The sequence below is a fragment of the Rhagoletis pomonella genome, unplaced genomic scaffold, assembly GCF_013731165.1.
Source record: "Rhagoletis pomonella isolate Grant_MI unplaced genomic scaffold, Rhpom_1.0 Rhpom_scaffold_00003, whole genome shotgun sequence".
NCBI classification, from domain to species: Eukaryota; Metazoa; Arthropoda; class Insecta; order Diptera; family Tephritidae; genus Rhagoletis; species Rhagoletis pomonella.
In genome coordinates this window covers 81,400,616-81,412,876 of record NW_023458557.1, presented here as the reverse complement: position 1 = coordinate 81,412,876, position 12,261 = coordinate 81,400,616, and the positions used below count along the sequence as shown (strand labels likewise).

The window sequence follows — 12,261 nt, the reverse complement described above, 5'->3', positions numbered from 1 at the left end:
CTGAACGTCGATAAATTTATCTCAATACTGTCGATAAAAATCGATAATTACACAGAAAAATCATGTAAAATATCGATATGTATAAGTTAAAATATCGATAAGTATTAAAAAAGGGTATCGATATATTTATCTTAAGACTGTCGACTTATAGATAAAACTAATGCAAAAATATCGATAAGTATCCAATCATTCGTGACGAACTTGTGGGCAAGAAGTATAAGGAAGTCAGCGGGGTAGGCATCAGAGTGTCCAGATTGGGCGATTTAGCGCCAATTTGGCGATTTATTATGGATATTTCGCGTACAAATTTAGTATTTTTGGGCGATTTGTGTTATTTATTATTACCCTGAATGGATTATATTCGTTTTTTGTTTTTAAAACATTTTATAACAAGATCTCATTTTTAAAATAAAAGATCTGTTAAGTCGATTTCATGAATTTTATTAAAAAAAAAATTAGATCGATTCTCGGCGATTGTTTTTTCACAAATTGCGTTTTTGTTAAACAATTTGGGAATCGAGGGGTTGTTATTGACGTTTCGCTTTTATTGAATTCATATTTTCGTAGTTTTACTTTGAGTTCGCGATTCGCTCTGATTTGATCATTGTAAAACACACAAGAAACGCAACCAAAAAAAAAAAAAAAAGTCATCGTATAAATGCACGAAGATTTTCGAAGACTTTTTCAAAAGAGAATGTACAAAAAACGAAAGGTGAAAAGTCGTCGTGTGAATTGGCTGTATGGTTCATTAGTTTATATTTTATTGAACTTACACCAGGTTTCGTTAGGCGGGCAGCTCTGAAAAGAGCGGATTGGGTGTCCACAGAGGACCATTGCGATGCCGAGAGAGTTTCCCCATGCATTTGTCTACACATTTTTAAACTATTCTGATGCTATAACGAATCCTAGCAGACCCCCTAATAGAGTTATCCCTAAGCTATCTAGGCTGCCGAAGAAGTCGTCCGATAGAAATTTTGAAGCGCTTAATCCGGAGTGCAGCGCACTCGCAAAGGAAGTGCTGGATAGATTCTATCTGCTCTTCATCTCTGCAGCTTCTGCAAAAATTGTTATACGGGGCTTCGAAACTGCCGGCCAAACTCTGCGTTCTTCGTTCATCGAACCGTGGCCAGAGCAGGTGCAACACCTCGTAGGTGTGCGAATTGTTTCAACTCCAGTAGGTGGAGATGTTTCACCCTGTTTACTTTTTCAACTTCTGAATACAGGAATTGTAGGGAGTTTTTACAATCTACATAGACCGCTTCATCTAATCCTATTTCAGAACCCTTTTTAACGGGCCCATGCCCTCCTCATTTCGCGGAATGTCACTATGTCACGGGACGCAGTAAAAATTGATTATGTGCTGTATGTGCTAAGTCTTTGATTGTAGCTGGACTGTTAACCACGAAGGCTAGTTTATTTCAATTCCTTTATATCTCAGTCTGGAAAATGCTACGACGGTTATCTGGGAGCCTATATGTATGACTCGCTCGGAGCCTCCCACCATATCAGCGCGTCATAGATGAAAATAGGTCTAACTGCCGCCATATAAATCCAGTATCTTATCTACGGACATATCCGCCAGTCCTTTGCCATCGTAGTTTTACAGGAGTACAGCGCATTGAGCGCCTTTCTTCACCGCTCTTCGGTGTTCCTTTTCCAGGAGAGTTTCAGCCGCAAAAACTTTGCCTCTTTCGGCAATTTAGAAAGTGATACTAACCTATACTGGTTTATAACTGAGATATTTGATTGCGCATTATGCGTATTAGTTCAGAAGGGTAATAGTGTTCGTGGTAATCTTCAGAAATTTCAATTGAAGCCATGGAATTCGCATTATTTAGCCCCTATTGATTTTTTGCTTGTGTCGAGGGTAATCTGGTCAAATATTGGCATATCGCAATAGCGAGATTTAATTAATACAGGCATATGTATATAAGCTTTCATACTTATATATACATCAATATATGCACATACACATACATGTATATATGTATGTATGTATGTACATGCAATTCTGTGCTGCGTTTATAACAGAGAAGGTAGTTAAATTTTATGAATTGCAATAAAATCAGAGTCCATTCAACGCTAATCATGGCGCCGATTTCATTGGAATTGATTAAATTGATTACGAATTTACGAATGGAATGCATACATACTAGATGGCTGCATGAATTCATTCAAACTTCTAGCCAAACGAGAGTACAGTAGATTTGAATATTTTACTTCACATACAAAACACTCAGCGTTTGGAATTTTGTAAGTTATCAATATACATCTTTTTTAATTTTCTACCTTCAAATGGAAGAATGTGAATAAATGAATTAAAAACATACAAAATCATTCAAACTCATTTCGGTTAAAGTTTTTTCTACATACAAATTTGTACGTATTACAATAATTGCGCAGCAATACATACATACATATCGTCACCTGAAATTAAAAATGAAGTAACAAACATTGTCGCTGAAATGCAAAAATTCGTAACTAATAAAAAATTCAAAATTCAGTTTTTGATTGATATGATGGATTTCATCGAATTAAAACTCCCACATCATTCAATGAAAAAAATTAAATAAATAAAAAATGTTTGTCACGACTTTTTCCATTTTAGTTACATTGTTGTTACAGTCTTTTTGCATTTCAGGTGACGATATGTACATAGAAAAAACATTTTTGGATATCCATACAAAAAATTGTCATTTATTTCAATTCAATTTATTTTCACTTTGTTTGAATATTGTATTGTCGTCGACACATACTATGTATATCAGAACAGGTATTCACTGAAATTCCAAAAAATTTGAAGCTGAAATCATTCATTCGTTTTGCATATGAATGATTCACAAGCCGTTTTGAATGAATTCATGCAGCCCTCTAATTACATACCTACATACATATTTAAGCACATACAGACTTGAAAGTGTCCGAAAGAAAAAAACGTGTCAGATTTCTTAGCATTTACCGATTGCCACACAAATTTATATATGTATATACATACATTAGGGTATTCCAAAAATACAAGCGAGGGAAAAAAAGTTTAAATTGTTAAAATGTTAACCCTATGATTTTTCTAAATGAAAAAAGAATACCCGTATCTTTTGTAAAAAAAAAGTGATGTTTAGATCTGTCCAAAGCCTATGAAGCTTTCCATGTATTTTAAATGGGGAAAAACACTTTTTCGTTGAAACAAAATTCTTGAAAACGAATATTTTTCGATCGGAAAACTCTATTTCTCTTTAGGAAACTTCCAATAACAATATCTACCAAAAAAATTATGGAACATTATTTTATATGGAGAAAAAGAGCGACACCTGCAACAAAAAAATTTCACTTTGTTATACTAAAATTGAATGGGCTAAAAAATTGCGTACTCAAATTTTTTCTATAAAGTGTAAATAAAAAGTGCAATGTTTGGATGAAAATTTGCGGAATTCTCTTTACACTGAGAAAAAACGTTCCTTAACACTAGGAAAAAAAGTTTGTTATTCTAAGGAAATATTACCTTGAAGTGACTACAATGACATGGCTGCCTTAATATGAGTATGAAAGGAATAACTAAGTATGTCGTTTTGCTCGTGGCGCTCATACAGTGGCAATGGCCGACAGAGCAAAGCTCTGGAGTGCTAGCCGAGAGATGCAAGGTTCGAGTACCAGGGCAGGACATTTTTTTTTAAATATATTTTTTTTATATTTTTATTTTTTATTTTTTTTATTGTAATTATATAATAATTTATATATTGTAAATTATATTTATAAAAAAATTATCTAATTTTTTTTTTATGGTATTTGGGGTTTTCCATGTATGAAATTATTTTTAGAATTTGTAATTTATATTTAAATTGAAATAACCACCTCCAACCAGACTCGAACCTCGGATCTCAGAACCAGAGGCAGTAGTCTTCACGCGACGCCACAGTCGACATTTGCAAGGAAAGCAATTATCTTTGTCTTAACAGCACTAACAAAAATCAAAATTATTTAAGGAAATTATTACCTATATTGAGGAAATTATTACATACATATATTGAGTAAATTTATTTCCTCAAATTAATGACACCCTATTTTTTTATCATGAACCTGAATTAAAGAAAAACTACTCAAATTGAGTAAATTTTTCGTAATATTAAGGATAAAACGGTAACTCTAAATTAAGGATATTGTTTTCTTTATTTAAAGTAATGCTTTTTTCTCAGTGTAATTTTGAATAAGGTTTGCAACTCTGCTTGTTGGGGTTTTTGTTGAAGAATTAACCATATTTTTATAAAAAATTAGCGAAAAATAAAATATTAAAAAAAAAAGTTGCCGGTATTGTAAAAAATTCGCTGTACCTATACTTTATTTACTGACTTAAAATTTTTTGTCAAATCTCGGCATTTCGGTGGGATCTTAAGTTTTGATATATCGAGGTTACACTGTTTTGTTCTAAATTAAATTGACCTCAAGTATCTCGTTCTAGTAAACATCCACAAGATCTCAGTTATTATCACCTTTACGTACCACCCTAATGTGAGTAAATTAAAGCTCACCAAAAAGCATTAAACATTTGCTATAGAAGTATTTCGATTATTCCAGTAGAACTTTTGTAAAAGAATTTTTTAGTATAGGTGTCACCGAAATATCAAAAAAAGGACGCTGGAGGCGCGAACAAAAAATGTATGTAGATACTTTGTAAAAGTGCTTTAGACTCAGGGTCGTACGGCGAACTTTTTTTTGTTCGCTTATAAGGAGGTATGGTCTACTGTGCATTAAATAAATTCCTATGTACGTATATAGTATGTATGTACAGTGTAAAATGTATGTAAATTTATGAGTATTTATCTCAGTATTTCATGCATTCAAGCCAGGCAGCGCTTTAAATTCAATTCCCTAGAATTTGCTTTCTATCTTTAACTAAGCTTACGCATCATATAGTAAAACCACAAAAACCGCAGATGATCCGCATGTTGAAATTTAAACATCTGCAGCGCCTCAGCCCAAAATAGGGGGAAGGAAATGCTATGAACAAAACCGAGTGAAAAAAAAACAGCAAACAGCAAACACCACCACCCCAATGCTCCCAACCCCAACGTAGTGTGCACTGTTGGGGGAGGTTGTATGTAAATTGGAGCAATGGGTGTTGCAAGCACACACCCATATACACATATAGTACACCCATCATCGTCGTCGCCATGTTAGTGGGGTTAATGGCGTTACGCTGAGTAGATAGTGAGGCTGACTCTGTTGTCTGATGGTCGGGTGATTTTACGTGTGCACAGGCGCTTAGAAGGAATAATAAAGATGGCAGACATTTTATTTTTGTGTGTTGGTGAGCGAGCATTAAAAAGAAAAATTCTCAGCAATGATACTGAAAAGCTGAGATATCTGCTAAAATATTCGTACATGATGCATACATTTGGCTAGCTGGCTGATTGGAGCTGGAGAAGGCAGTAAAACCAAAATATTAAACTAAATGCAATAAAAACGTAAAACCATGTTGTTGGTATGGGTAGAAGTGGAAATTTAGAAAAATATGTTGAAGAAATGAGAGATTTCGCGCAGATTTCATGAGATTATTGATTTTTTTGTTTGCATTCAAAGCGCTTTAAAACCTAAGATTTCTTATGCGCTTCGGACTGCGCATACGTACATACATACGAATATACAAATTATTTGATATTGATGCGGTAATAAGGTTTAAAGATTATGAATATATATTGTGGCCTGGATAATTTATTTTCTTAAGCGCCATTATGACGATTTTTTTTTTGTAGACATATATTTTGAAATAAGATCTTTCGATTGGTGTTATCAGTTTATATATATCCTTTTGCTTCCGAGATATTGACTAAAATTTTATCAAAAATTTAGTTAAAATTAAGTTAATAGAGCAGTCATACTAAACAGACGAATATTTTTCAAATAGCGTTATCAATTTTTACATATCTCCTTTAGTTTCGGAGATATTGAGTAAAAAGTATCGTTAATTTAGTACACATTTTTATCACATTTATCACATTTTGCCGTATATCATACAAATTGGCTGCAAAATAAATGATAAATGTAACATACGACAGAATTTTCCAATGAAACTCCTTCATATACTAAAAAAAATCTATCGTAGCGTTTATGAGAAATGGCATTCCAAACATCCATCGCGTTTTCACAAAATCTGGCGAAATTAACATACGACAGTCTTTTACCCAGGCGACGATATGTAAATGATGAAACTAGATGAAATAAAGAATGCTGTAATAAAAGCATATTTAATTTAATTTTAGGGGCTGAGATCCTAGTTGTTTTTTCCAGGTTCCTTTCCTTTTCCAAAGCGCTCTCTTGGGATATTTGAGATAGTATAATTGGCTGTCTACTCTATAGTGATTTGTAGGGGCTCGAGGTCGCGCCCAGTGTTGACGTCGGACACGTGCGCATCCTGTATTGCAGAAGAGAGGAAGGTACCTTCAATTTCAAGGAAAGCGTAGATTACTGCTTTCCACACTCAACGGCACCTTCCTCGCTGCTTCAACCGCATTGGGCTGACGCTATCTACCCTAAGCGAGTTGGTATCATTCGAACGAGTCCAACGCTCATCGTTTTTTTTTTTTTTTGACAGCTTCTAGGCCGGTGGGCGTCTCATTCGGGGTTGCCAGGTTCGGTCAAAACCCAGACAGTCCTGTTTTTAGTCGGTTTGTTCGTGTGATGATTAAAAAAACAAGCTATGGAATTTGTGATATGTTCAAGTAAACACATGCAACCTCCATTCTCTTCTTTCTCCTCCCCTTTCAGTCCCTCATTAAACTAAACGTGATCGTGTTTTTTTTTTTTTTTGGCTTCTGACTTGGCAACCCTGGTCCCATTTGGCCCTCCTAATTTTTTTTTTATTGTACTTTGTGTAGACTAGGGGAAACTCAGCCCAGGATCCTGTAACTTCCGCGCACTTTCAGTTGACTCAGCATTCCAGTGTTAGTTTTAGTTAGCCGTCAAATTTAAACTCGCATTTATCTATTCCAGTGTTCTTGTCATTGTTTGAGTGGGCGAAGTTTGATACCTTTTTTCTGTGTGATTTCTATTGTCTCAGTTTTCAGTAGCTTTATACTTGGTACTTAGTACTATAGGCAGAGGCGACTCGAAGAGCAGTCGTGCGCTATAATGAGGTTATTATTTTCCCGCGATGTCCTATCTGTATTTCGGCTCTATAAAGCAGTAAAAAGTGTGTGGTTAATATCAGCAACTTTCTTTTACATTCCTTAACTTCCCGAAACAACTCAATGATGATATTTTCTTGGTGCGATTTTCACGGCGAGCTCTATTAGTGAGGTACAACATCTGGGTCTGGCGAGTTATTATTTTTTAGCTCGGTCTAGCCTCATTTGTCTGAATTTTTATTAATTTTTTTTTACGGCTGGTTATGTTTCCGTCGAATTCACCACTTACATTTTTTTTTTTTTGTTTTGTACAGTCAACGGCACTATTCAATCCGAATAGATTTTGAGTCGATGAATTTAAAAGTTGGTTCCCTTATACTTATCTGAAACAGTTACTGCATGTTGAAATACATTTATAGTAAGTTGTTTTTTCCAGATCGAAAAATATCAGAGGCCGCCAATTTTCGAACTCCGACTTCAGATTCGGATAAAGCGCCTATATTTTTTTTGTGCTTCCTTTCATCTTCTTAAAAACTTCTACTTTTTGAATTACTAAATTTTCTTCCTTTCTCCACTCTTTCCAGGCGAAAAACCCCACAAATGCACGGTGTGCGGCAAGGCGTTCAGCCAGAGTTCCAACCTCATCACGCACTCACGCAAACACACCGGCTACAAACCGTTTGCCTGCAAACTCTGCCACAAATCGTTCCAGCGCAAGGTCGATTTGCGACGCCATAAAGAGACCCAACATACCGATCTGCGACCGCTAATCGAACGCAATCTCGGCGGCAAAGTGGAGTTCATGGCGGCTGCAGCAGCGGCGGCGGCATCACAAATGGGCCAACATGAAGGCCTGGCGCCACCCCTGGTGGGTGGTCATCATGATGGCGGTGGTGTAGGGAGTAATAATATGGGCGCTGCTGCTGCGGCAGCGGCGGCGGCGGCAGCAGCTGCATCCTCTATCAATACGCAATTGGCATCGATGAATTGTCAAAAGGTATCGTTGCTGGTATAACAGGCACAATAACAGCGACAACAATTGCAACTACAGCAACAACAACATGAGAGATTATTGGAGCAACAGCGAATGCTGCAGCAAAGCCTCAGAGTCGATTAGATGTGGATGCTGGGGAGAAAAAAAAAACAAAAACAAAGCATAAAAACACTAACAACGATTAAGTGCAATAAGAAGTGAAACCAAATAAATACAATTATATAAAAAAAAATTCCGGAATAAGCGCTTACGAAAAATTCCATGTACAGTTAATAGGTCTATATATATATATACAACAAAAAAAAAAAAACGCAGTTGATGCATCTTTTCATATTTCCAGTGTTGCCAAAGCGAAGCAATCGCTCTGCGCTTATTTTTTATATATTTTAATTTGTAAAAAAATTATATTATATAGTATATTTTTGTAAACTTAAGATTCTCTATAGCTGGCGAAAGAAAACAAAGCAAAGCTTGTTATCTATCTCACCTCTTAGTTGCTTGCATTTTGTTGCTTGTATATTTTATAAATTTTTTTTTTGTTATTTTTAATTCCTACAAATAGGACAGCTGCAGCTTGTAATCTGTAAATATTTGCATAGAAATTACCTTGTAATATACGTAGTATGTATGTATGTATTAAACGATAATTAAATTGTATGTATGTAATTGTAACTACGTAAAATAATATTGCACTGTAATTCTCGATAAAAATACGTATGTATGTATGTATATGTATGTAAATTACAATATTGGCTTCTAAATAAATAGTTAGTCGCGCATTTTTTTGGCGCACACATACACAGGCAAATAAAAACATGCATACATACTTATGTACATGAATGTGCGATTGTGCTTGCGAAAGCAAAGAACTTTTGATATTATTGTCATTCCAAAGATTTAGTCTAATTAATCTAATTGTAAACAAAATGAAGTTTTTATTGTACAATTGAAATGAAACAATTAAAGTATGTACATTAATTTAATGTTAATTAATTGGTAATTAGCTTAAAATCGATAAAGAAACAAAAAAAAAAAAAGTTTGTTTTAAAAGTAAATAAAATGAATTTATTGAAGATGGAATTCCAAGTCCTAACGGAGTCGTTTTATATTTTCGACCAATTCTAGTAGCCAATAAACACTATGAACGGCATGCTTTTAGGGCTTTACTCTTCCTTCTATGTAACCGCAAGTAATTTTCTTAGTTTTTTTATTTGGTGTTACAATAGTTTGTCGGCTCCAGCGAGCTAAAAAAAAAAAAAAAAAAAATACGCCGATTTCTTCTCCTCTTGCAAATTTGCGCTAGCCGTTGACGCCACTAAGTGCTTCCATTGCCTTCATGAACGCCCTTGCTTTCATTCTGCACTCAAGGTTCAACTGCGGAGGAACATTTTCACCGAAATATCATCATCTACTATCTACTGTATCTACTCGTATGTACCATATATTAGGTGGAACCAGAAAAGTAGCATTAACATATGCAAAGTCAGTGGCATTTGTCGACAAATAAGTGAAAACACGTTGTCAAATGGAACTAAAAAAAAAAAAAACGGTTTATCGATTGACTTAGATCAGAATAGGTTTTCAGTCGTGTACGTGTGCTGTTAAATAGACTACCTGCCTGCTGTTGGCCCATAATATACACGGGAAATGTATGGGAAAAGGAACTGAACTTGTGTCAAAATATGTTGCCAAAATTTGTTGACAAAATATGACATAGTGAAAACCAGTCTTAAGAGCGATATAAGTACGCCGTGTCCAAGCGTTTCACTATGTCCATGTCATTATAAAGATCACACAGATGTACAGTGGCGAAAATATAAATAGGTACGCGAAATTTTAACAAGTTTTGACAAGCTTTTATTATTTTGTTTATTTAATGTTTATTATTTTTTTTTTTTTTTATAAATGCAGTTTTGTAGCCCATTAAAACTTAGTACAATAAAGTGCAAGTTTGAAATGTTGTTTTGTTGACTTTGTTGCGCATTTTCTTAATACAAAGAATGTTCGACAATTCTGTTATTGAAAAATCAACACTAAGTGCTATCTACTTTAAACTTGCACTTTATTGTACTAAAATTGAATTGGCTACAAAATTGAAAATTTGATTAAACTTTGTCCAATTTTCTCAATTTTTTTTTAATCATTGCTTGAATCGTGGCATTCGATATCGAACGTAACTCGTATCGAAATTTGATTTCTGGGAAAAAGCGGTAAACGTATTCGATTCGATTTGAAACGAGTAATCATTCGATAACGAATGCCGCGATTTGGGCCCAGATTTACACTTACACTTCAGAAGTAAAAACGATTGTAAAGCAGCCAAGAAATCGCAAGGTGATGATTGTATAGGGCCGAAAATGCTAAGAGCTACCAAGTGTTGTATTACCACTACTTTTAAGATAGTTTTTAGAAAGATCTTACTTCATTTCTAAGGACATGAATAAAGGCCGTTGCTCCTCAAGGTAGTGTGCTTGGGCTGGGTTGTATACTATTTACACGTCAGATATACCTACGAGTGAGAAAATTCTTCCATTCACGGTAAGTAAGTCCTCTAAATGTCCTAAAAGGGCTTCGAAAATTTCGGAGGAACATATAATTCTTGTTGAAGAATGGCTTGCAAATTGGCGCATTAGTGTTAACGAGCAAAAGTGTAAACTTGTTAAATTTGTAAGCTTTGAAAATTGATACGAAGGTTTAGAGCACCATTATAAAAGAAATGTGAAAAGTCCCCATTACATAAATGGTAATTCTTCGGAATAAAAGTGTCATAACCGTAACCGTTTGGCTGAAAGATGCAAAAACAGCACTTTGTCTGACCTTTGACCTTGAACATTTTTTTTTTTTGTCGTTGCCAACATTCGTACCAACTTCCAGCCTTGTGTATCTAACTTGACCGGCATAAAATACTTTCATTATTTAAACAAAAGAAAAGTGACCAAAACTCGCTGAAATGTCACTTCCCTATCAAGTACTTCCGTGTGACCAAACACCGATGTGTTTAAGAACGATAAGTACCACAACATTAACAACATTATTTCTATAGGTTACGTTAGGTTAGGTTAGGAAGGCGGGCACGAATGACTCGTACTTCCACTCGGAGGCAGATTTTCCCTCTGTGAGTACCAGAAGGAGGCACATTCTTCTAAACGATGTTAATCCATAATGTCAGTGTAAAGTCTGTTAAACCATTTACTATCCCAGATGAAGCCGTTGGTTGGTTGGTTGGTTTAAGTGGATTGTCACACTGGTGACAAGCAATTGGCAAGTTTGCCATTTTGATTCCACAACTCGTGCAACCTACAGCCAGAGAGAGGCAGCTGCAGTCTCAAATATTCTGCAGGAATGCTTTGCCGAGATGAAGCCGTATTTCTATAAATATCTATTTGATTATAATTCCTAAAATTTCAAAATATGTACTACCAAACTGTACTAGTCGAAATAATAGAAAACGGATACACTGTCAAAGGGGCCTTAAAATCATCGAATTTCGTCGCCAAGATTTGACGAAGTATGAAAATACGATGAATTCATCTGATCTGATGACGCACTGATAGGATTCAGTAAATTAAATTATAAGGAGCTACAACTTTTCGTGAATCATCGATAAGACCATGTTTGCAATACTAAGAAAGCTTGTGCCGCGGTAATTGGCGTAAAGGCAATCTCTTTTACTATTTAATAAAAGAATATTCAGCTTATAAGTTAGCTAGTCGACGCAAGTCAGTTAGCTGTAGCAGAGAAACGTTTTTCTTGTGCGATTTCGATTTCCTATTAAAAGTGTAACGGTGCGTCTTTTGGGTTTTTTTTTGGTTTTTTTTTTCGTGAAGTGAGGTTATTACTGGTAATTAAAATATTATTTCATAATTTCTAAAATTTAGTAAATGCATACTATATATGTAGCTCTGTAAGATTAACGTGAAAAGTTGAACTTGAAACTATTTTATTTTAATATTTAAATAGAAAAAAAACTAAATAGTTCCGCTAGTTTACGTTTTTATCAATTATTTCTGCATCATCACATTTATCTTTATTACAAAGTTTAAATTCAAATACGAAGCAAAACAAAATGCCGAAACAATTCAAATTGAACTGGTTGCAACAACAACATTACACAAACATGAAAATTTTTAATTGGTACCAAATTGGTAT

General features: G+C 34.8%; 1 protein-coding gene across 1 annotated transcript in view; it reads left to right on the top strand.

Annotated features, from left to right (window-relative positions):
• LOC118735654 (transcriptional regulator prz1) overlaps positions 1 to 9,064 on the top strand; it is a 77,327-nt gene extending 68,263 nt beyond the window's left edge. Inside the window, exon 5 of the mRNA XM_036465541.1 lies at positions 7,703 to 9,064. Within this exon, the coding sequence (XP_036321434.1) occupies positions 7,703 to 8,133 (431 nt within the window). The 3' untranslated portion in view covers positions 8,134 to 9,064. The remainder of the gene's footprint in view (positions 1 to 7,702) is intronic.
• The last annotated feature ends 3,197 nt before the right edge of the window (positions 9,065 to 12,261 follow it).